This window comes from Ptiloglossa arizonensis, chromosome 11 (assembly GCF_051014685.1).
Source record: "Ptiloglossa arizonensis isolate GNS036 chromosome 11, iyPtiAriz1_principal, whole genome shotgun sequence".
Classification (NCBI taxonomy): Eukaryota; Metazoa; Arthropoda; class Insecta; order Hymenoptera; family Colletidae; genus Ptiloglossa; species Ptiloglossa arizonensis.
Window position 1 is genome coordinate 9914335 of NC_135058.1, and position 25923 is coordinate 9940257.

The 25923-nt window shown below is 42.9% G+C and overlaps 1 protein-coding gene across 7 annotated transcripts in view; it reads left to right on the plus strand.

Annotated features, from left to right (window-relative positions):
- The window catches only part of Mam (neurogenic protein mastermind), a 380463-nt gene that overhangs the window by 267003 nt on the left and 87537 nt on the right, over positions 1 to 25923 (plus strand). For 6 of the 7 annotated variants that reach the window (XM_076323064.1, XM_076323065.1, XM_076323067.1 and 3 more), the window contains one exon: positions 21333 to 21428. The exons of the other annotated variant lie outside the window; for it this stretch is intronic. In XM_076323064.1, the coding sequence (XP_076179179.1) occupies positions 21333 to 21428 (96 nt within the window). The remainder of the gene's footprint in view (positions 1 to 21332; positions 21429 to 25923) is intronic. 7 annotated transcript variants of the gene reach the window in all.

The window sequence follows — 25923 nt, forward strand, 5'->3', positions numbered from 1 at the left end:
GTGGTGGCGTTCGGTGCGAGAGAACGCGAAAGGGAGAAAACGAAGGGGGGTTGGTTCACCGGGCGTCACGAGGGCGCCGCGACGCGCAACAAGTAGTCACTACCCCCACCGGGCGCTCCCTCTTTATAAATTTTCCCTCTCGCGGTGACTCCACCCCCCACCTCTCGGCCGGAATCGGGCCGCGGCGCGAGACGGAGTGGGGAGAGTGTACGATCCGCGGTGAAAGGGGTGGGGAGAGAGTACGATCCGCGGACAGAGAAAGGGGAGGGGAGAGAGCACGATCCGCGTGGACGAGGGAGGGGAGTGATTACGATTCACCGTGCGGGGGCCAGGGGAGACGCTACGATCCGCGGAGGAGAAAACGACCAGGAGGAGGAGGAGGAGGACGAGAAGGAGAAGGAGGAGGAGGAGGAGAGCTGTGCATGGCCGCGCGCGCGCCAGGCGTCGCGACGCCGCCACCGTCTGCTCGATTTAACCTGCGCCTGCAATCCGCGTCAATACGCTCGGAACCGGTAGTCGCGAGGTTGCACTCTCGCGACGAACCGCGCGACCAAACGACTTTGTCCTCGTGTATTTATTCTACACTTTTATTTAGAACGAAATCCACCCGGAAACGGTCAAACGCAACGTTTTCGGGACACGTATGGCGTAATACACGCCACGCGACGCGAAGCGACGCGCTGTTCCGAACGGAAAGAACCCGTGGAATTTTTCTCGACGTTTAATCGTACGTTCTCAACGCCACGGATTTATATTTAGAAGAGCAACGAGTTTTATTTCGTCCACGATCGCTCGGGTACTCGGCTTCTTTGAACGGAGCGATACGCGTTATCGGTTTTCTATTTCTGTATTCTTAATCGTAACTTCGAGATTACTTTATTTCCTAGTTCCCCGGCTAATGCGTACCGGATTAACCGCTCGAATTCTACAACACGTCGATGACAACGAGGTTCACGGATAATACGCGGGAGATTTCGCGCGTAACGTTCTCCCTCGTTTCGCTGGTTCGTTCTACAAAGAAAATCGATAATTGTAAACGAAACGGTTGATTTTTACGAATATCGATCGTCATCGTTGAAATCTGACGTAGATTTCAAAAAGTAGAGGAAAAATTTGATAAAATAAAATTGCAGTAGAATTTCATTGTTTACGAGCCATTGTACAACCTTCGAGAATAATTCTTTCGAAATTAATTATTCTTGACGCTATCGTAACTTACGGATGGATCCGAATGAGGGGTTCTCTTTCGTATTACGAACTTTGTAACTTTTTTTTTTTTTAAATACTAATTTAAATACGGAAACGAAAGAATGTATCAGATTGTATTGGAAAGAAAAATAAGACTTGTTCGCGTTAATCGAGTACATCTGGACTTTGCTTTACGAGGGTACGATGATACTGTGGTATCACAATATCGGAACGTAACGTTCTGTACAAAGTGCGGATCATCGACGAGGAAATTCGAATTATTCTCATACCTACAGAGGAAAGAATACGATTAATGGGATCGCGAGCCGCGTACCTACTTTCGTAAGTCAGACAATGAAAAATCGGATTTCTCCTAAGACGTCTATGCGGTTCGCGAAAGTTAATAAGACCCAATAAAAGGGAACATCTGATCCATTAACGAGCTTAAGGAGTAACGTAAAAAAAATGGAGTGTTGTTTTACGATCGTTCGATACATTGTCGCGTATTTGATATTGGAGCACGCTCGTAGCTCGAGCGGGGGATTTTATTATGCAACGACGCAGATGCAACAAATTTATGCTCTTTCTATCGTTGCGTCATACTCGGAGTATACAGGGTGTTTACTCCGTTATTAACTTTCATTCGTAAATAGCGAATGTTGGGAAAAAAATAGAAAGAGGAAAGAGTTTTATAGTCTTCGATAATGAATACAACAGAGCACACGAAGGTGGCTTCTTATCGAGTGATCTTATTAGTAAAGAATTCTTATAAACATAATCCTACGAAAGGTTCCAAATATTTCTTTCGTTTTTAACTTTGGACGTTCTTGAAGATCGTAGCACATGGATGAATTCGTTTCGAAAAACGTTTTAATGTAGCACAAAAGAAGAAATACACCATATTCTGTTTAAAAAATCCAAGTCTTCATTTCTGAGAAAATATAAATATAAAAAAAAGATGTTCGTCACAGAAGACTATAAATATTCTTTCCCTTCCTTTTCGTATTCTAAACGAGGTGGTTCTATACAAGGTGTCCCGTAATCTTTTGAAATCCACGTTGATTGTACATCCACAAATTACTAGACACCCTGTACAATACCTCAGTATTACGAACGCTCGTAAAAAATCAACCGAAAATCGTTCTGGACCATAAGATTCGTCATCGAAGAAAAGACGAAAACCCTACTTTGTGCTCTTAATTTCCAATCTCGATGCAGCAACGGAGAACGAGAAAAGACACCTAAAAATGACCAGACACCCTGTATAATAGCTCGGTATTACGAACGCTCGTAAAAAATGAAACGAAAGTCGTTCTCGACCATAGGGTTCGTCATCGACGAAGAAAAGACGGAAACCCTACTTTGTGCTTTTAATTTCCAATCTCGATGCAGCTACGGAGAACAAGAAAAAGCTTCGAATGCCAATGGTCGGTGGGAGGAGCCACCGATCGAGGAAACCGAGTGTAACCTAGCTCCCCCCTCGAACGACTACTCGATTGTATAAAATCCTTCGTCTATTGTGACCGTTTCGAATAGATCTTATCTGCTCGTCCCTCCAAACGCCTTCGAGCACCGAAACGTACTCTCTGTCCCAATCGCGTATGGACACGTCTGTCCCTCGTAAATCACGCCAACCACCGCCGCGTATTTGCATCTGAATGCACCGAGGCGAATGACGCTCACCACCCCCTTGCCCCTCCGCCGTGCATTTTCCGTCTTCCGTGCTCGAATTTTACCTTTCTCGTTTTCTTCTTTTTCTTCTTTTTCTTTTTCTTCTTTTTCTTCTTTTTTTTTTTCTTCTCCTATTACTCATCTCCGTTGCGTCTTCGACTTTGCTTTTCCGTTACCATACGTAATTACTTTCGTCGCGAACCAACGAGACACTATTGCACATTGGCTGTAATTTCCACGAAATTACGATCAGGTGTATGGGTAAATTTCTAAGGGTTAATTTATCGCGTAACTATTCGCGAACGGACCTTTTTGTAACGCTATCTATATGGAAAATATAATTTCCACGAAATTACGATTGGGTGTATAGGTTCCTTTAAGGGTTAATTTATCGCGCAACTGTTCGTAAATGTACTTCTTATTGAGGGATTTGTATGAGAGAAATTATTGTTATCGAGAATAATTTTTGAACGTTTTTCCGCGAAGAAGCACGTTTGAGAAATTGTATTGTAATTTTAATGAAACTTTGTAACCTTGAATGGGTGAATTTAATTTTTAAATGGTACTTGAAGATTTATTATCGAACGAAGAAATCGGTACGGTAATAATAAAAGTATCTAATGTACAACATACTCTCGAATCAGTTTTAAATATTTGCAATACAACTTAACACGCTGAAGTTTCAAACAGTTATCCATATTTGTAGCTCCCCGAGGGAATATAATGAAACAATGTCTCTCTTTGTGAATTTATTTTTATTTTTCAAGAACCGTCGGTTACAATTTTATCTTATTAAAATGAAACAGTTCCCACCAGAATGTACTCAATTCGCGGTTCGAATATAAACGTAACTCTTTTACAAATTTATTTTGCCACGTATTACACATGTAAATAGACACTGCGTAAAAAACCCACCGTTTAATATATACATATATACAATAATTTTTTATAAACGTAACACCGCGAGTATTTCCCGATAACGAGAGAACCGAACGCGAATCTCTTTTTATCCGGTTAAATGATCTTCTAGCGATTTTAACGAAAGAAAAATATTCACTCTGCCCATTACCGAACAATATTCGCGGAGCTGGTTAATTAGAAGAAAAAACAAATCGGGCACGAAATGCGTGCGAGAACGCAGTCTCGTTAATTTCGGACTTATTCGATTATCACGTACACGCAATTTCGTACAATTTTACAAGTCGTTGATGATTATCGTAGGCTCGAGCGCGACGCAAATAATATCGTTGGTATTATTTCCAGAGAATAAAAAATCGCGAATAGAAACGAAGTTGACTCGCTGGAGAATCGCGTTTTCCAATTTAATCGGAATAACGTAACACGAACGGGTTAACGGTAGCCGTATACTACACTTCCGTGAGACATCGAGACGCGTTGAAAATTTCAAGCAAGCTGGCCAGGTAGCCAGGTATCGTTCGTTCGTGGAATGTTATCTCGCGACGAATTTACATATCGTAGCTCGCGACACCGAAAACCGTCCATTTTTTCCCACGTTGTTGTTTCTTTTTTTTTTTTTTCTTTCTTTCATTTTCTACGGGTTAATCGACACCGTTATCGCGACGGAAGTCGAAAAGGTGCCGAAACGAGCCGCGGTTAATCGGTCGTCGTCGTGTGCCCCTCTCCCACCCCTTTCTCTCAAGTTCCCTCCTGTTATCGAACGTGTACGCTTAACCCGCGCGAAAAGCTGCTGGAATTATAACGATTACGCATTGTTATCGGATTCAGACGCTAACGCGCGGAATGTAAACGACTTGAACATTTGGGTCACCGGCGTTGTTGCATCGCGTTGGCGTTCACGCGTGACTCCGCGTGGAAATGGATTAAGTCTAGAAGAATTAACGCGATCGTTTCGTGGCGAAAATAACTCGCGCGGGTGTTGCGGTGCCCCCGTGTTTCCCCGCGCGAGACGCGAGGAGAGAAATTTTGACACCGTTGAATCTATCGAAGGTATCGTTGCCTAATCTCTTCTCGACGTTGATAACCGCGATTATACAAATTCGTAACGCAATCGGGATAATACCGAGAGTTTCACGGAGAGTCGATCGAATAACGATGGAGATACAGGAAATTTGACAATGGATGTGAGAAAATAGGGTAAATCTGACCTCGGTTTTTTATTTTTAAATTTCGAGTTGACCACTCGTATTGCGTTCGTGGATTTGGTATAGACGCTTTGTATAATACACTTCGTCTTTTACCATCGAAAAATGTGTATTTTTAAAAATATTTTTATAATATTGTAGTATCGCGTCTTTTTTGGGCAAGTGGAAGAATATACTTAATCTAGTTTGTATCTAGTCGAACCTACCAAATCGAATATCTAGGTTTTACATTCTTTACGCAATAGGAACTTTGTTGTTGTTCTCTACTGGTGTACAAGGAACTAGTATTTCGATTTCAAATTATTTCCTCCTTCAACGCGACGACTTCACAGCGCTCCATATGCTTCGTAAAACTGTAAGCCAGCGAGTAACGCACCATATGGGACGCCCCTCGTTTTCGTCGAGTAATCGTTTACCGTACGTGACGAATGTATAACAAGAAAATTTGTGCGACAAAAAGTACCACGCCGAGAGAATGTTTTCAGCTCGGAATAACACAACTAAAGTGCAACGATTGCACAACCGAACGTTATAATCGGTAGGAATAAAATGTTCAGTAGCTTTGTTCGTTTCATCGGCGATCGGTCTTTGAAAATTTTATCTTTGAAATTTCAAACGCAACGTTTCGATCCTTTAATCCTCGTCGGATGATCCGACACGTTGCTTGCCACGAATACGTGAAAAATGTGTATTAAATGCGCGGTTAATTGTGTTTCAACTGTTGCGATAAAGAAAGAAAAAAAAAAGAAACAAACAAACAAACGAATCGCCGTTTAAACGAACACACCGCGTCGGTGAAATTTATTTATTTGTGTCGGTTCAATTACGCCGACCGTGGAGACTCGCAACAACTATACCCGGCTATAATCGCGCACACCGTGAAATTAATCGAATTAGTTTCTCAGCCTTGAGCGTCACGACGAAGGTTACAAAGTTTCGATCGGCGTTGCTCTCGATTGCGATACCACGAGTCTTTTGGAGCGATTCCAACCACAATGGATCAGAATATCCGGATACGAGTGTTTTCCTCGTCGCGCTTGTTAATAAACGGACACGCGCGTGTTGCCGGAAATTGACCGTACGCGCAAGCGCCTCCCGTTCGAGTTCAAAGGTTACGTAAACCTTCGATCGTACGCGTTACGAGTACGCGTTAACACGCGTTGTAATTTGTTACGTGTTTCATTTTACTTATTGTACACTACGTCTCGTTTACTTCTCAGCTTCTTTTTTAACTTCGAGCGGTGCTTCGAGGTTAGGTTTTACATCACAATGGCGCTTCGACGCGTCGTACATTGTTGTATATTATTCTTTCGTATCGTGTTCTAGGTGACGTTTAATTTTTAATCTTTCAGCGCGTCGTAATTTTTTTTTATACTTCTTTCTTAGTATGCTCTACGTGTCGTTCAATTCTCAATTTTTTTCCTTCAACTTTAAGTACTTGATTGAGGTTAGGTTTTACGATACTGCACTTTAACCTCTTATGTACTTTTTATTTTTATTTCGTACCACCTAGGTATAAATTTTGCTCTCTTCGTGTATCTTATCTTTTCTGTTTCGTAAATGTGTATTATATTGTATCGGTGATTGCGAAAAATTTTAGGTTAGTTTGTTCTTTTATTGCGAACAGATTGTATGGACTTTTTTTTGATCAATTCCCTTTTTTCTTTGGATAAAATAATCCACGATGATCGAAATATCGTGTTTATAATAAAAAAAAAATGCTCAACGAAGATCTTTATTGCGCGAGATTACCAAATAATCTACAAGACGTTTTCAATTTACTTCGATACCTACGAGAAAAATAAGTAGTCGTTAATTTTTGTTTTGTTAACGTTATCACGGTTGATACGTACGTGAAATAAAATAAATAAATCGAATAATTCGTATCACAGATACTACGAAAGTGCCGTCCGCGTTCGATTGTCAATCTTCTTGGAAATCAACGTCGTATTTATCGCGAAGTGTAAAATTTTTTGCGAAATTGAGAAAACTGACGCAAAGCTGAAAAATCGTCCATGGTAGACGTATTTTTACTTCCAATTGGTGGAATGCCATTGGATGGGCAAAGTGATTGCCTGTGACACAGACGCATTGTGTCAATCCTGATAAGTTATTTTATATCTGCCATACGATTCCTGAACAATCAATTTGGTAGCCATCGTACAGTTTGACATCGAGAAACGCAGATTTATAAACTATTAGACTCGACGCAATATTTTCTCGTTTATTGCCAGTTTTCCATAAAAACAGCTCGAAAATATTCTCTACGCGTGAACATACTCGCGAAACGAAAACTATATTCGATATTCCTTCAATTTTTCTTCGCGCAAATATCTACGTACAGATTACTTTAACATCAATTGCTTTTCAAGTATAGTAATTTATTTTTCAATTATTGTTCTCACGCATAGACGTTAACCTCGTAAAATTGTCCTCAGAAACCGACAAATCTTTTCATTGAATAAAATTTCAAAATTCGTTTCCTAATACTCGTATCTCAGACACGTATAACAAAAGGTAAGTGAAGAAATTGATAAATTGTATCTTGTAAAACGAGTCTTCGTGTCGACTCAATCTCAAAATTCCTCTTTCGACAATCCTAACACAAAAATACGCTCAAAAATCAAAGCCGCCCAAAAAATCTAACCTAATCCTCCACGAAAGTTAAAAAATATCCACCCGTTGCTTTCTTAAATTCGAATACTACAATTACCCTCTCAAACTCGAACAAACTCGATCAAACTGGAGCGCAGCGATCGAAAGGTCAACATCGTACCTCAAAACGTATCCATACAATTAAAAAAACAAAACAAGAAGAAAACATCAATACAATCCGCTAAAGAGAGAATCTTTCTCGCAAATGAACCGCGCGCAAGCGAAGGATTCGTTCCGATCGATCATTTCCAAACCGAGGAGACGAAACGCGTCGGTAAAAAGCGAGGGGTTCGCGGAATTTGATTCGCGTCGTTGGGTAAGCGACGAATCTCGATCGGGTGGGGATGGGTCCTCGTTCCCCCACTCCGCGGTAAAGGTTACCGCCCCTCTTTCTTCTCCCCACTCCACGAATCCCGGAGCAATTTCCGCGGTCGAAAAATCGAGGTTAACGTTGGAACCGAAAGGGAAGGGCCAGATTGTATCTTTCCGGGGCGAGAATCGGTATCGATCGTGTTCGCCACGGATGGAAATAAATCGCCGCCGGTTGGCGACCCTGTCTCACCTATGCAAATCGGGCATCGGCTTAATTGACGAAATATTCAAATCGTCAGAAGCCCGGTGGCGCATTCGAATGATAATGGGTCTCTGCGTGAACGTATGCGCGCTCGTTCGTTCGCGAGGATCGAGCTTCCATCTTTTTTCCAAAGGTGGCAACCTTTTTCTTCCTCCTCTCTTTTCTCCTTTATCTCCTTTCCTTTTCTTCTCTTCCTTTTTTTTTATTTTTTTTTTTATTTTCTCCTTCCTTCCATCCTCAACCGTTTTCCTCGTCGTTGTCGTTCGCCGCTGCTAGATCCGCGCGATATGCGCAGCTCGTCTAAGCGTTTCGGTCGTTTGTAAGTTAACGCGTTCATCGTCGAAGGGTTATCGATCGACCCGCGTCGATCTACATATCCGTAACCCGGTGCTCGAGCAACAAGGACGCGTTTCCTTTTTCGGCGACCTTCATCTTGACCCTTTTAGCTCCGTGAGTCGCCGCGCGTTAAATATAAATCGGCGTGAAATTATTGTTCGGTGTGGAAGGAGGACCGGACCAGCTTTCGACCTTTGAACCGCGGTAACGCGGGCTTTCAATTCGGAGCGTGCAACATGGCGGGCGCAGGTAATCACCTTTCTATTGTAATCCGGTTACGTGTACCTGGATCCGTTGCCGATAATTAGGGGACCGCGATTTTCTACAATTTTGTAGAAATACGGGTGTTTTGCTGTCCGTTTGACGATCGTATCGGATACACGGCAAACAATGCGATAAATGTGGTAATATTTGTACATCGAATGCGTAGCGAAAAAATCGGTCAATTGTTACGAAATTTCTCTCTACGGTATCTGTTTTATTTCGAAATAGTCGAAAATGTCAGAATCGACGATTCGGAGATGGAAATTGCAAGGTATGAATAATTTCTTCAATCTTCTTCGTGCCGAAGATTTTTCGTAGAAACATTATTCTCGTACCGTTCGATACCATTTTCAGTGTCTAATTTATTATACATAACGCGTAGGAGTTAAACGAGTATTTCTCGCGTACGATGCGATTATTATTAAAATACGATTCAATTCTTTCCTCAACTTTCGCGGATCATCGTCTGCAGAAACCTCGAGGTGATCCGAGAGCAGATCGGAACGTGATTTAAACTATTCCCCCGTTCAACCTTACTTTCGTTCTCTTTATTTATCCACACTTCCACATTCACAGAAAAAACAAACTCTATATCGCACATACGGAACACTACGAAATGTCAGCGTTCTAAATCAGGAATGAGCAACCTTTGTTCCGCAGCGTGCCAAAATTGGAAATCTAATATTCCATACGGGCTGCAACCGGCGCGATATCAAATACTCGTATCTATTAATTTAAAAAATTCAATTCGTAGCCTGGAATTTGTCATTCTCCATCACGAAACCTTTTTTTCGCAATTTCTTTATCCTCTCGCCAACATACTTACGTTCCGCTTGCACAATACTCGTACTTAAAAGAAATTCGTTAAATATCTTCCAAAATGATGCAACTTTTATCCAATAAGACAAATTCCCCAATAATAAAAAAAAAAGAAAACACACGACTTGTTTCGACTTTCCATGGTTCGTTTCAACCAGTAGTACCCAGTGTCCTCGGTGCTGTTATTCGACCCTCCTAATAATAAATTCAATCTTTTCCGTTCGCTTCGGTTGAATAAAGTTTCTCGTTGGTCGTTGTTCTAAACGATTCACGAGGATCGAAACTCACCGCGTCGATAATCCTCCCGCTCCTCGACTCGCGGTAGTTTCTCGTTTTTCTCCGCTCGAGGGGTGGCGGTGGCTGCTGCGTTTCCGCGCGAACAGGTAAATTCGATATCGAGTCCATAAATATTCATTTTTCTGGAGGCGTCGCGTAAACAAGGATTCCGTAGGCGGCTTCCCGGCCGCGGAGGGTGGTCTCGTCGCGCGTTTCTGCGCGGTGTGTACATCGCTTGAAACGTGATTCGATAATGAAACAGCACTCGGGCTGTAGCTGACTTTCGCGCGCCGGACCGCAGAACTGTCTCGCGTTGTTCGAGCGTCGCGACGTGCGGTCCAGATATTAACGCGACCGTTCGCGACAGCCCACTTGCGCAACACTCTCGACACCGTGTTGTTTTCTATTAATTAACCGGCCGCGATCCACAGAAGCCGAGCACTTGCTGGAAATCGACCTGGTGACGATCGGTGAATCCCGTGTACGCGTATCCAGCGGCGATCGCACGATATCGGAGAATTGCATCTTGTCCGAGGTGGATAGAAATTGACACCGTGGGACCACCCACTTTGCCACGGGGTAAATTATTCCCTCTCGAGTACCCGACCGCGTCCAATCTCGATGTTTCGTTCGAATTATAGCGCGGGAAACGTTCGATGCTCGGGGTACTTGGTATTTATTTCGTAGCATTGGTTAACCTTGTGTAACAATTTACATAAGTACGGTAAGTCCTCGAGTTACACGGTTTAGTTGCGCGATTCTACCCCCTCCCTGTTCCTAGCTGGATGTTTCGCGAGAGTGTGTATTTATCCTGTTGTGTTTCATTTCGCAAAGTGCATACCGACTTGGGTGATCTCGAGGATCGAAATTAAAATTGCGCGGAGAATGTACCGTAGGAATACAGAAAGGTTTTGGAAGGAATATATGTGTGTGTATTTAATGTTTTACTTATTTTCGTGAAGAAATGGGAAGGTGGGTTTGGTCGCCCTTGGGTAACTTCGAAAATCGAAATTGGGTAGAAAAGGGAAGAAAGAAATGTCACTCCTGCTAGGAATTGTCACTTATGTACATATTTCGTATGTGTATATACTGGGTTGTTATTGTGTATAGAATAAGTGTTGTCGTTTTTTCCATCGTGAAAGAATACCACGACACTTCAATTTTGAACTGTAAATATACGAAATTTCACGCACGTTCATCGAAGAATAGTACCATCTTTGGAAAAATAAAACGACGAACCTACCAGCGTCGTTTCTCATCGAACGTCGAAACTTATCGAGAGATCTGTTATTTATTCTTTTGTTCGTTTTCGTTTGAAGGTACACGTGGTTTCGTTTGCCTCGAGTAACCTTCGAGATTGAAATCGTACAGGAAACACAATCTTCCGTCGCGAGTTGCACCGAGTTAAGAGATTTAGTCATCGCCGTGTAACCGGCTAAGCGAATACCATCCGACACTGTCCATCCTACCCTTTACTCATGGAACCGCATTATTCTTAACTCGAGACCGATCTTTCTTCCTGTAATGCATCAACTTACGCGGAAAGCTCCGGAACGAATTAACCGCGCAAATCTAGGACTTACGGTATCGAGTTAGCCCTGGATTACGATAACAAAGGGTTAGGTTAACCGAACGATCCACCATACTCTGGAACACGAGGGTTCGAGTCCTCCGAAATGGACTTGAAAAGGTGTACACTTCGAAAAGTGTAGCGTACATATATATATATATATATATATATATATATATATATATATATATATATATATATATATATATTTTAACGATACACGTGTCTCGAAATATGTTTCCCGCCTAATTAACTTCGGTGCTACGAACCAACTCAGCGATTTACTCCATTCATTCATATAACATAATTTTGGAACAGTCAGCACTCGTGCGATGCAACGTCATCGCGCGCGTAGCAGTATTGCGACAAAACGAGTTTCAGGCCTTTTGGCAGTGTTGCCCCAACACTCGATCGGCTTTGGTGACAATATTGTTTGAAAATAAATCAGAATTGAGCAACAGCTGAAAGATAAGTCTTGTTGACGATATCGATACACCGACGGTATCTCTCCGTAGTCGCCGAGTTGTTTAAAAATCTTCCTAAAGTTAAACAATGGCTCGCAAACGACGATTCCGTTCTTATTCTGTCAAACGATCCTCTTCGAAACTGATAAACTAAATCCTAACAAACGATACAACGAAGCTTTCCAATAATCGATTCTCTTTACTTCGAAGAACGATTCGACCTCTTAATTTTACTCCAATTTATTTCGTAACAATTATAAATAATACACCCATGTATTCTACGAATAACGTTACTAGAGTTCGCGTATAATTCGTTACGAGCGACAGATAAATACTCTATTATTTCAACCGTGAAATTCCAACGTTCTACTGTTCCACTCTGCTAAAATTACAAACGATGCATTCTTTCGCGCGGGCGACAGTAGCGTTTTTCTCGCGCGGCAGCGGCAAGGACTCGAATGTTCTCTTGGCGGACGTCCCGACGTCCGCGTGAGACGATGTTTCGTACACAATTGTAGGTCCACGGACATCCTCGAATATCCTATCGAGGCGTTCGCGGTTCCTCCGTGCGGCGAGAGCCGACAGAACGTTAGAAGGTACATTCCACAACGGTGCTGCGTACCGCGCTGAAATCGATACCCATGTCCCTCTGTTTGTAACCTACATCGTGTCTGCTCGGGCAACGCGCGTACAGTCGGCTGCAAAACGCATTGTCTCGTTGTCTGGCTACCAGCTCGTCTATTCTTCGGGCGATTTGCTCGAATGGTACAGGTCGATTCAGGAACCGCGTCTGAACGTTTTCAGGCGTAATCCGTCCATCAGAATTAACTCCTTCCCGCCGCGAATTAACTCGGGTTCACGGAGTCGGGTAACGGGGTTTATTCGAATAAATAACGATGAAATATAAGCGTTGTTTCATCGCGCTGGAATTGTAATTCTTTCCGAAACGAAAGTTGATCGAACGTTGCTCGACTTTTATTCGTCGATAGAGATTATTTTTCCACGTAACAATTTTACACTTTAACAGTGACAATCTGTAGAAACAAATCCATCGATTTGCAACGGGCACAAGTACAGTGAAATTTATATTTCACTGCGGAATACGATATTGTCATTTTGTAATTTTAAATACATATTGCAATTTTTATCGTGCAAATATCGTACGAAATGTTTAGCTTTCATTCCTGGGAAAACACGTTTCGGATAAATGTCTTTATTCGATATTTTTATATAGATTATTATTTTCTTTTTTTTTGATTTGACGATGCACTTGGTATCGTTGTGTACATTTATCTCTACTTTTGTAAATTCGTTTCTCTTCTTTTCTCACACGGTATTCTATTTTCTCGCGTACCACGTGGCTGGAACGGTAACGTATTAGCGTCGTTATTATCAATTTCATTCGATTTGTGAAAATGGCGTGACTCACCCTGTATACGCTATCGGCGGTCATCGACGCGAACGAAACAAGCGGATTCGATTTTTGGTTTCGCCGCTTCCATTTCGGAAGCGATGTTCGCGGGGTGGCTGCGACACGATTCCACTGCCGTGTTCTGCATTCAGGGGTCGCGACTTATTTTTTGTTTCGGGGCTGAACACTGTTCTCTTTTTTTATTGCCGCGGTTGTTTATCGAAGGATATCTCAGCGTGGATATTTTGCTATCTTTTTTTTTTTATGAGTTTCGGAATTCGTCGACCAGCGGTTAGAGTTGACATCGAGTCAAAATTCGAGTCGAGAACATTTTTACACTTAAAGTTACATTCTGCCGATTGTATTATTTCTCTCGAAGAAAAATTCTTGAGAATTTTTTACACGCTAAAGGATTCCAAAGCAACCTGTATCATTGACAGTTTGGTCCACAATACATACATATATTTAGATTGATTTTCAAATTTATTTTTCCCAAAAACGAAGCCTCTCGCGCAATTTTACTATTCTCAAACTTTGACCCGTAGAATCTCCCCAGTCACATTTCTACCATTAATTTCCTATCACAATATATTTACACATGTATACCAAGTGCAAATATACGCATACTCGACTCATCCCCAAATTTATTTTTCTCAAAAACGAAACCTCTCACGCAATCTTACTATTCTCAATTTTCGACCAATGGAATCTCCCCGGCCACATTTCTACCACAAATTTCCTATCGCGATGCATTTACACGCTTTACACTCATACACCGAGCGCACGCGTACCGGACCGATCCCAAAATTCATTTTCCTCGAGAAATGAATCTTCCCGCGCGATTTCGTACCATTCTCAACGTTCCTCTTCTTTCGACCCGTGGAATCTCTCTAACCCCGTTTCGACCGTGACTCACCGGCCACCGTGTACGTACACACGGTGCACCACTTCTAATACGCGCGGGAACGATTACGTTTCGCTTTCGAATCGCGGGTTCGACGTCGCTACGGAGAAACGGTCCCGTAATAATGCCCGCGACGCGAAAACGTTGAAATCCATTTGGTGTCGGTCGTATATACGGTAACCATTTCGATGCTGGCTCGTCGACGCCGAACAAACTTAAAGCCCGTATCGATTACGCGGGTTTTCGCGCGTGCGGCGCGCGCTGCCACGCGAGCTGGCACGCACGTACACGCGCGCCGCCATTCATTACCCGTTTTATGCGCCACGATATAAATCACGCATGGACCGCTTTAATTTTTCCGCGGCGCAATGACAGCAGTTTTTTCGGTCCTGCCCGTATATTTGCATGTAAAACACGACACTGCTCCCAAACCCCCTTCCTACCACCGTCCACTTCCCCCTCGAACTACGCCCGGAGTGTAACGCATAAATATTAACCGATGGCAAAGTGTGCCCACCGTAACGCGTCACAGTTGCGCTTATAAAAGTCTTCCGCTTCGTTGATGCTCGAGAATTTTCGTTGACGAGAATAATGCTGGCGAATAACACAAACGAGTTCCCGCGCGATATGCTCGTGTTTACCGTATTACACTCGATGGTAAATTGTGGCGGCAAAGAGTGGAATTGTCGAGAGTCTTGCACCGGGTAATGTGCGCGATTTTTATGGAGCCTTAACGGGGTGAATACTGATCTTTTTTTTTTGTAGTTCGAGGATTTATTCGAAATCGGGAAAAATTATAGGGTTACGCTATTTTTCTTTTTTTTTTCAGTTTCGTTTCGCTTTTATATCTTTAGTTTAGTAACTTTCAGGTTAGGTGCGAAAACTTTTACCTCGACGATGGAATTTTTTTTTTTTTCTCTCAATGGGTACTCCTTTTATAAATGTGTAGGAGCAGTAGGATTTATGAAAGTACGATAATATCGTACGTATCGAAGTTTCCGATGCGCGTAAAACGAAGATCTTGCTCGTTTTTCAATTAATAAAAGCTACAAGTTTCTACGAGATCTGTACCATTCAAAGAGTTGTATTTTATTATATCGATAACTGGAATGGTATAATTACAACTTCTTCTTTCTTATTTATTTTCTCGTTCGTTGATGAGAAAATCGTAGTTGTCGCTCTTCCAGTAAATTAGACACTTTTCATCGTTTTGTACGAAATTAACGAAACAAAAAACTCAGCACCTCTTATCGTATTACACTTATGGACAGTATGTTAGACTTTTTCTACAATTTTATTTGACATTTTAACAAAACACTTCAAGATGACAGTAATCGAGCAGATGTTAGTCACCTTCGCGTTAGACTTTCGCCCTGTATAATTTTACAAAGTTTATCACCAAATAAACCCTGAAAACGAACCTTGAAACGCGAATTTTAACGAAACAGTTTAAGGTGACAGTAATTGGGCAGATGGGAGTAAATGGGTTCTTCGATCTTCTTTAAACACACGTTAAGACGTAAGTGTCGATAATAAATAAACCGTGACATTGTATCACGTGCAAAAAACCGACCGGAGCAGGTCTGTTGCGAAATCAGTGTCGTCGTTTATTAATTAAACGCGTGTATACGCGATCGATCACGAATCGCATTTTTTCTGGAAAAATTACACCACCTTGGCAACGTTCTCCATTTTGATCTCATCTCGAGACGCGGAACATCCCCGATTCGGTTTCCACCGATTTACCTTCCACCCTGTATAACTCTTTTCGAATTGCACGCTGCACGTGACGCGTGGTATCCGTGATTCCGCGAATCGTCGTTGAGTTTCTCGCCGGACGAATTAAAAACTCGCCCCGTATCTCGCGGCGGATCTACACCCGTATAATTTTCACGTGCAGCACACGTTAGGTCTCACCTATTGTTCCGATAGGGGAGAGACGTTGACCTGTGCCGAGCACATATTAAGTAAAGACACGGGGCCAAATTAACACGATCAAAGCGAAATGATTATGATAATAATACCTCTTTTTATTGCAACGAGATCTTATACGCGGCACGGCGCGTTGTCGAACGAAGAAAGAAGAGAGATGAAGAATTGAGGAATAATAACGAGAGGTTAATTTGTTTCGTAACGGTGCGTCACGTGTCTGTTTTTGTTTCTACGTTTTGCGAATCGGAAATTGCGGATCAAAGAGGCGAAATGAATGATGAATAAATAATGTACAGCGAGGGAGGTTGATTGATTTTTTTACCTGGGGTTGTTTCTAAATAATGATAATAGTAATAATTGTGGAATTGTAGCACCGAGCGATGTAAGAAAGAAAGAAAACGATAGTAAAAAGTTACTATGCGAATGTAAAAATAAGTGCGGTTACATGTTGCTATTAATCTAATCTTGAGAGCAATATAATAAGATTGTAATGAAATAATAGATGTAGAATCGGGGGAGAGGAAAGGGGACGAGAAAGTGAAGTGGAAAATAAAAAATATACGCGTATAATATGTAGAAAAGATTGCACGATTTTATAATACACTGAAACGAAAGTTTTATTTAATATGAATTGCAACACCGCCTCTCGAAGCACAAGATCACGATCGACACGAATAAAAGTATAGTGAGATATCAACGCGTTACAATTGTTGGCAAAAGATGGACAGACTTTATTCAGAATCGGTGCATCGAATTTATTAACTGACGATAAATAAAACGCATCGAACGTCACGATGGATAAATCACGTTTTTTGATCGGATATTTTATTATTTCAAAAACATATATTCTAGAAAAGAATCGTTAACATTTAAGGTATTTTATCTTATATTACCTGTTTGGTATTAATTTGGGCTCGTATCGATTTTTTTTTATCTCTATTATTACACGTCAAATTTTTTACCGAGAACAAATTCTTCGTCGATTAACCTTTCCTGTAATAGCGTTGATTTTCTAAATTGTCGATAACCTTGGTGAAAATAGATATCAATTCCGATATATGTGAATGATGAATAAATAACGTTCTTACGTTCATTTTGTACGTTGGGTCGAGAATAGATTTTTTTTCATACTCATCCACAACTTTCATGAACTTTCACGAAGCTCTTGTATCGATAATTTCAAGAATCATTCGCCATTGTGCACATCATCGCTGATCACAAAGCTCCTGCTAATTCTCGTGTGCGAGAATTCTTTGTCGATTTTGATATTGTACAAAGAGAATCGATCGTACAGTTCACTGGACAGAGATTCAAACCTGGTGCATTCGTTTGCCTAATGACTGCTCTATCAATTTAACTATACAGACCGTCGACCTACATCGGCTCCATCTTTTGGCAATGGATTAAAAAGAAATGTTAAACATCGTTAAATTTAACTAGAACGCGGTACAATTTTGTAAATATTATTCGCAAAGTCTCAGGTAACAGATCAACGTTGAAACTATGACAAGTTCTGTGCCAAGTGTGGGGAATCTTTTTTGTAATTTTATGAAAATTATGAAAAGATACTTACCTAAATATAAATCAGTTTATAACTCGAAGACATAAGATATATAATTGAAATACGAAAAATATTTATATACGAGTACAACAACAACGTTTTACGTCTTCTCGCAGACGCATAAAAATTGCAACTCGTGTTAAATCAGTATACAAAAAGTTTCATAAAATGTACACACAGCTTCGAAGATATATTCAACGCGCAGAAATAATAAACAAACTTTTTATACACACTTATCCTGTTTGACATTGTTACCGGCTTACGAACGTTCCTACGTTGTATCAGTGTAGTTGTTTGTACAGTTCTTTTCTGTCGATTATTATTTATAAATTTAGTTTTCCACGGACAATATCATACCAGAAATCACGAAACGATCTGGAGTCTTTCGACCGCGTAAATTCCCTGCATTTCATTTATTTTATCATTAAATGTTCACTTTTTCAAAAATCACGCAAAGAACTTCTAAATATTCTCCTAAGAACACCCTTTGTACGACAACAAAATAAAAAAAAAACCCTAAAAAATAATCCATCTTTGCTCTCGCGTTCCTACGATTCGAACTCCACAATATCACGATTGCAAAGAACTTCTAAATATTCTCCTAAGAACACCCTTCGTACAAAACCAAAATAAAAAAAGAACCCCTAAAAAATAATCCATCTTTGCTCTCGCGTTCCTACAATTCGAAAACCACAATATCACGATTGCAAAGAACTTCTAAATATTCTCCTAAGTACACCCTTCGTTCAAAACCAAAATAAAAAAAGAACCCTTAAAAAATAATCCATCTTAGCTCCCACGTTCCTACAATTCAGAATCCATAGTATCACTCTTGCCATTCCCGATTCAAAAATAACCATCGAGAACAATTACCGTTAGATCCAAAAGAGGGTTTCTCGAGGTACTGTTGTCATTTCGTCGGGCGTCGATCATCATCATCATCGACGACGACGTTGGCGCGTTGTTCGTTCGTTGTCGAGAGTGGGGTATACGTATTACACGCGGGGCACACGAGCATCGTAGTTTCGCCACGGCGTTGAATTCGCCGTGCAGGCGTCTCTCCGCGGCTCTCGTCGCACCGGAGAATCCGGTTGACTTGCTAATTTTAACTCGACCATGACACCGCACAAGTGCACTATACCGTCCCGCGGTTTCGTACGTACGTGTACGATTGTCTCGTAGCCGGTAACAGGGGGGCCGGAGGGGGTTCCAGCCAGATAAACAGGAAAAAGCCCGGACGGCGTTCCGCGCCGCGCGTCGAACGGGTTAATTAAACCGTCGGTTAATTATCGCGATGTATCGTCGGTTAACGCGCGCCCCGATCGCTCCGGTGGCGGACTTTCGACCAGCAGGCGGCGTCGGCGGCGTCGGGCCGCTCCGTTCGTTCGTTCGTTCGTTCGTTGGTTCACTTCGGTTCAATGAATTTCGCGAACGCGAAAGGTAATTCGAGTGTCGCGTATTCCGTGCCCGGACAATTGTAATTAATCGAGCCGGTATAAGCAAAACGCTATCGACGCGATCATTGTTTGCCAGTAACAGCGACGCCCGGCGTGCACGCAACGTACGCTTCGCGAGCCCTTTAACCGATTCGTTTTTACCGAGTAGCGTTACCATGGAGCTTGCACGGATTTTCGACGAGACGAATTTACACGCGGATTTAGTCGGTTTGTTATTTTCGTACGGGCGTTGTTCGGTGATCACCGACGATCACTTAAACTTAATGCTCGTTGTTCGTACGCTCGTGATCTTCCGCTGGAAAAACGACGCGTGTTCATCGAAACTCGGGTTCTTGATTTCAGCGAGCAACGAGGGGAGGAAGCACAGGGGGGTTACCGTGGTGTCTGTTGTGGTAGGTTTTGTTATAGGGTTGGAGCGTGTTACGGGTCGAGAAAGACCCGAGAGACGCAGTAGAGTTACTCGGGATGGAACTTGTATTTTAATTTTATTAGGTAATGAGAGGACTGAGGAGATGTTGGGGAATACGATACTGTCTGTTATAGAAGGTTTAGTTGTAGAGGAAGAATGTGTTACGGGTCGAAAAAGACCCGAGAGACTCAACAGAGTCAATCGAGAAATGAATCTTCTTAAGTTTATAGAGCAATGAGAGAATCGAGAAAATGGGAGGAAATACAGTGGTGTTTCTTGTAACAGCTTTGGTTGTGGAAAAAGAATGTATCACGGGGTCGAAAAAGACCCGAGAGACGCACTAGGGTCAATCGAGGGTTTTGTAAATGCATTTTCAGTTCCATCCGATTTTTTGCGTATTTCGAAGATATTTGATCTTTGTATACGGAGCGATTACTAGCATCTAGTCTCTTCTTAACGAACATAGAAAAACTAGGGGGGCGTAGGTTTCGTTTCAACGACTTCTATTAACTCGTTATCAACACCCAAAGTGTACATTTTAATCTATTCGAACGTGCACCTGTTCGACGAACCTTCGCAGCACGATTTCCTGGAAAGAGAAATCTCGCACGAGAAAGTGTCATTGTACGTTTTCGAGTTATTTTTGCACGAGGATTCATCTCTTTCCCGATTGTGCCAAGTATTACATTTAACACCACGAATTACTCACATTACGTGATATAACTCGCACGTTCTATTTCCAGATTTCTTAAAATGTTTTCGGCTTTGTCCGATTATTAGTTCCTCGGCTCGAGCGTTCTTACGACGCGTTCAGTATTAAACAAACACCACACGCAAACAATATTACGTACCGCTACTATACCACTATTGCTATTACCATACCTACCACCGGTACCACTACCATTTCTATTGATCTACCATTGTTTCCCTGACCAGTGAAAGTATCGTTATTATTGATATCACCGTTATTGCAATGATCGCGTTTGCTCGTATCTTTGCTCCAAATATAACACGTTGCTTAAAATTAAACAAACTCGGAATCCCGTATTTCCAGCACCCCACCGCCCACTCCACTCCCCCTCCCGCTTTGTTGCATTTTCGCGAGTGGATTCTTGGAACGGTGACGTCATTTCCAAGAAATCCCACGAATTAAAATCGTCGACAGTTTGGCAAGATACACCGGTCGATTTTGAAACGCAGATAGCGAGAGAGCCGTGATAACGCGAAAGAGACGGCACTGTTTCGCGAGATTCTTGGCACGTGACGTCACCTCGAACAAATCCCGCGAATCGTTGATTTCATTTTACGCCCGCTGCTATTTAATTCACGAATTTCGGAAACTCGATCGATAAACGGTGAAATAGGAAGGGGATCCGATCGCGAAACACTCGGAATACTCGTATTGTTATTTCTCGACTCGAGTGACAATATTGTTAGAAACAAACGTACCGGTACAGGTACGCGATTACACGTCGTGCGTTGCGCGTTATATAGACAATTCGAGGACTTACCGGACACCTCGACGGTCTTTAACAATTTTTCAATGTTCCGCGTCAGAGTCCAGAGTTAAATAGATCCCCGAAATAACCACCACCCCTGTATACACCCCGCCCCGCCCCTGCCCCATATTGGCGGTCTCCGAACGATTGCCACTTGCAAATGCCGTGTAGTTAACCGGTGTCGGACGATGTTGTTCACGTATATCCAAACGTTTGCAGAAAATACCATTCCCGATGTCTGCTGGGCCTGTAAGCGTTGCGTTCCCAAGAAACGGCAATCCTGCGCGTGCTAGTAACGGCAACACTGCACACACTGTAAGAGAAACTTACTACATCTTCTATAACTTTACCGATTTCGTGTGGTCGGGGTTGAACATCACGAGTCAACGTATGACTCGTTCCGTTTCGTTCCGTTCCGTTCCGTTTCGGTTGAACATCACGAGTCAACGTATGACTCGTTCCGTTCCGTTCCGTTTCGGTTGAACATCACGAGTCAACGTATGACTCGTTCCGTTCCGTTCCGTTTCGGTTGAACATCACGAGTCAACGTATGACTCGTTCCGTTTCGTTCCGGTTGAACATCACGAGTCAACGTATGACTCGTTCCGTTCTTAAACATAGTCGTCGAACCAAGACCGGTCGACCGCTGCGAATCGGGGAGTCACCGCCACGGAACCACCGCCTCGTTTAATCCGCGCGTTTGGAATCCGTGCGGCCGCGAGGGGGAACCCCGTTTTCGCGTCGGTTCGATTCGTGTTCGCTCGTCGGAGAACCCGATCCGTACGACGATCACGGGATCCAGCCACGAATCCACGAAACCGAGAGTCACGCGCGTCCCGCGTGGCGCGACGATTTTCTCGATGGCGGTCGCGTGTCGGGGATCCCCCTTAAGCGTTGGCGCGTCGCCGAAAATTCGCGGATTCCTGATGCCGTGGTGAAGACGCGCGCGCGCGCTCGCTCGCGCGAGTAGCTCGCGCAACTACGCGTATTTTTGGTCGGTCCTCCGCGGCACCCTGGCTAATAATGACTCGTTCGAGGAACTATCGGCCGCCTTCTGGAACTCATAACTATATATTTGATCCGGGCCAGATAAACATCGCTCTCGAAAATAGTAACCGCGCTCCTCGCTCGTGCCGTTAAGCCGCCGCGATACGTCTTCGTAAGGTCTCCGGTTTTTTCCTTCATTTTTTGACGAACGAAGACAGAGAGCTCGAGAAGACGAAGAAGAAGAGGAGGAGGAAGAAGAAGAGGAGGACGATGAAAAAGAAGAGGAAGAGGAAGATGGAGAAGATGGAGGAGGAGGCGGTGAAGGAGGCGAGCAGCCATACCTCCTCGGGCGAGCAACAGACGCGCTCATGCGCTCGAGATCTCTCATCTGCTCGTTCGATCTGCTCGTACGTTTCTTTCCACCGGCCCGAGATAGCTCGCCTCTAAAGATAGGCCCGCTTGTTCTACACGCGTTTCGTATTATGCCGCCATTATCGATAAACCGACCGGCGAGTGGATATTTTTGGCCTCTAAAAGGTTCTTCTCCGCGAGGCGTTTCGGGGCGACGCGCTCCGGGATATCCTTCGCGGCTTGAATCGCGCGCGACGACGACGATCAAGACACCGGGACTTTGAAAACTCGAGGGGATTCCCCGATTGGGAAATCTCCCGAAAAGGGAGGAATGATCCTGAATGATCCCTGTAATAATAATAGTAATAAGTACGCTCGAGCTTGAATTTTCGCTGTAACGAAATTGAGACCATCTCGATAGAATTTATTGTAAACGTCCGATGATTAACTATTTCTATCGGAGTATAGAATTGTCTAGGACCAGATGATAATTATTGAACGTACAAACGTTTGGAGATCAATTTTTGCGAGTTTAGGAACACATTTGGAATATTGAACCTGAAACCTCGAAATTGAGACCATCTTGATAGAATTTATTGTAAATAGTCGGTGATTAACTATTTCTATCGAAGTATTGAATCGTCTAGGACCAGATGATAATTATTGAACGTTCAAACGTTTGGAGATCAATTTTCGCGAGTTGAGGAAGACACTTGAAATATTGAACCTGGAAAGTTTCGGTGTCGAAATTGATCAAAAGCTCGCGAAAAGGTTTCGAGGTTCAGAAATTTACAGAATGAAATTTGAACCCACCGGTTCATTTTTCTGCACGTCTAGTGGCTAACTTTGTCCATCTAAGGACCAGTGAATACCTAGGACGTGATAACCGTTGAGCATTCGAATGTTTGGAGATTAATTTTACGAGTTAAAGAACACGCTTGGAATAACAGACCCAAGAAGGTCCAGTGTCCAAATATTGGACCTAGGTAGGTCCAGTGTTCAAATATTAAACTCACGAACGCACGAGGATGATAAATCCAGGAGGAAACCGACCAATAGACGCTCTCTGATATTCGGAGATTAATTTGCACGGTTAAGGAACGCGTGGAGCATTGGAGCCTAGAAGGGTCCATTGTTTAAATATTTAATAGACGAAACGTTCGAATGTCGAGAATCCGGAAACAGTTGTGCAACGAATGTTCTGACGATCGGTGACTATTTCTCTCGGTCAAGGAAAGTGTAGACGTCAGCCTCTTGAAATATTCGGCCCAGGAAGGAAAGATCCAACGTCGTTATGTATATTCAGAGTTCAACTTCCTCGATTAAAGAGGATCGCTAATAGAAGAACCTAATCGCTTGGAATATTAAACCGCGAAAGATCTACCGACGATGTAGACGGTCAGAGATCAATTCTCTTGGCGCAGGGATGTTATAACGAAGGTGATAGTCATCAAGAAGGGAAGATCCGACGTAAACGTGGTTACTCGAAGTTCGACTTACTCGATTAAAGAGGATCGGTAATGTAAGAACTTGGTCGTTTGGAATATTAAACCGCGAAAGGATCTATCATCGACCTGGGTGTTCGGAGATCGATTCTCTTGGTCGTGGAACGTCGGAACGAAGCTAACAATCACAATATTATTCTCGGAAAGAAAAGATCCGTCGACGATGTCTACGTTCGAATATCAATTCTCTTGGACAATGGAGATAATGATAAAATATTTGGAGTAGAAGATCTACCAACGAAGAATTTACCGATTAAGATAAAAGATATTCATTGTTCAGAGATCGATTCTCTTGGTCCGGAAACGTTACAATGAAGCTAAAAATCGCAGTTAAAAATTCTCCGAAAGAGAATATCCGTTTCGATGGATGTCCACGTGCAAAGATAAAGTCTCTTCGGTAATGTAACAGTCAGATGTTTGGAGTACAAGATCTAGGATCGAAGAATCCACCAACGACCAGGACGATGGCTCCTGGAACGTTAACAACGAAAAACCGTATTGTTCGAGTTTCGAACACTTTCTTCTGGTCGGAGCATTCGTTCCAGTGTCGGGTATGGGAGTTATGAAATGCGGCGTAAAGTATGCGATAATCTTGTCCTCGATGCGCTGTTTAACCATGGCTCTGGTCTCTCCTCTTTGGCGCAAAAACAGACCGTGATCCGCGTGCAATCGCGCGACTGCAAATAACTCGGTTTCTGGCCGACGTGGGATGCTCGAAGTTGTAAACACGCTGCTCGATCCGAACGGCAGGCTCGAAATGTTTTATTCGTACCACCGCGAGGAAAAGAGACCCCGAGGCTCGCCCTCGATGAGCAATTATTTATTTATTTATTTATTTAATCGCTCGAGAGACGTATGGAAAATCTACCGAGGAACCGAGAGCTTGAACGCGTAATTGTAGAGAATACGCAAAGTACGGGTTGGTTTTTTTTTTTTTTTAATAAATTTGTGGAATAAGTATGCATTCACGGAAGAATTCAAGACGGACGAAGGATGGAAAAAATATCGAAAGAGTATTGCACTTTCATACGAATCAATTTGTGCCTAATCGTCGACCGCGATTTCCCTACTCGACGCGTCACAGGATACTGCGTTAGCAAGTTGCAGACTCGTTCTCGAACACGACCGTCACATGTTAACACTGACGGCCGCGTGTTTCGCGCAAAGATCGCTGTCTACCGCCCACGACTTTCGCGAGAATTTCAACGCGACGAAAGCCCTCACTGTTACCGATCCGAAGCAACGCTTTCCAAACTCGTTGGAACCTGGACCTAACTCTAAAAAAAAAGAAGGAAATTTTTATCGATTTTTATTTATCGAACCGTTCGTCGAGTCACCGGTTGAATCAAACGCTTGGAGAACTTTAGCACCGATAAATAAATTATACATACTGAATTCTGATAACACGTCGATATAATTTTCCCGAGGCAACGTTTATTGAGCATTCACCGTTGCTGAACGAACGACAGCATTTATTTAAAAAAACAAACGTACTCCAACGGTCGTCGAACTCCTGCGATCGAAACACGTCGTTGGAAAGAGATTCGAAAAGTCTATATTTCTCCACGTTAAATATTATCTTTCGCGACCCTACTTTGGGATACTCTGGACACGCGAGTTAACCTCGGTGACCCCGCGAAGTAAACGTTCCAAAACGTGGTCCCTGAATGGACCACCTAAACGCGATCCGCGACGAGACAGTGCAGAGCGGCTGCACGCGAACACGTACGCGGCAAGGGACACCGAGTGAATCGCGCTTACGTCATCCTTTATACGGGAAGACTGTCTCCGATATCATTGGGAGCATCTCTTCGTCGCCTCGCCACGCCTAATTATCATCCCTTCTACGTGCAACGAGCAGCGTGAGCGTCGAATCGGCCACGAAATATCCACGTAACGCAGCACCGTTCCCTCCTCGAGCGCGACCTCTTTTCGTCTGCCTCTTCGGTATCGTTGTCCCACGTATC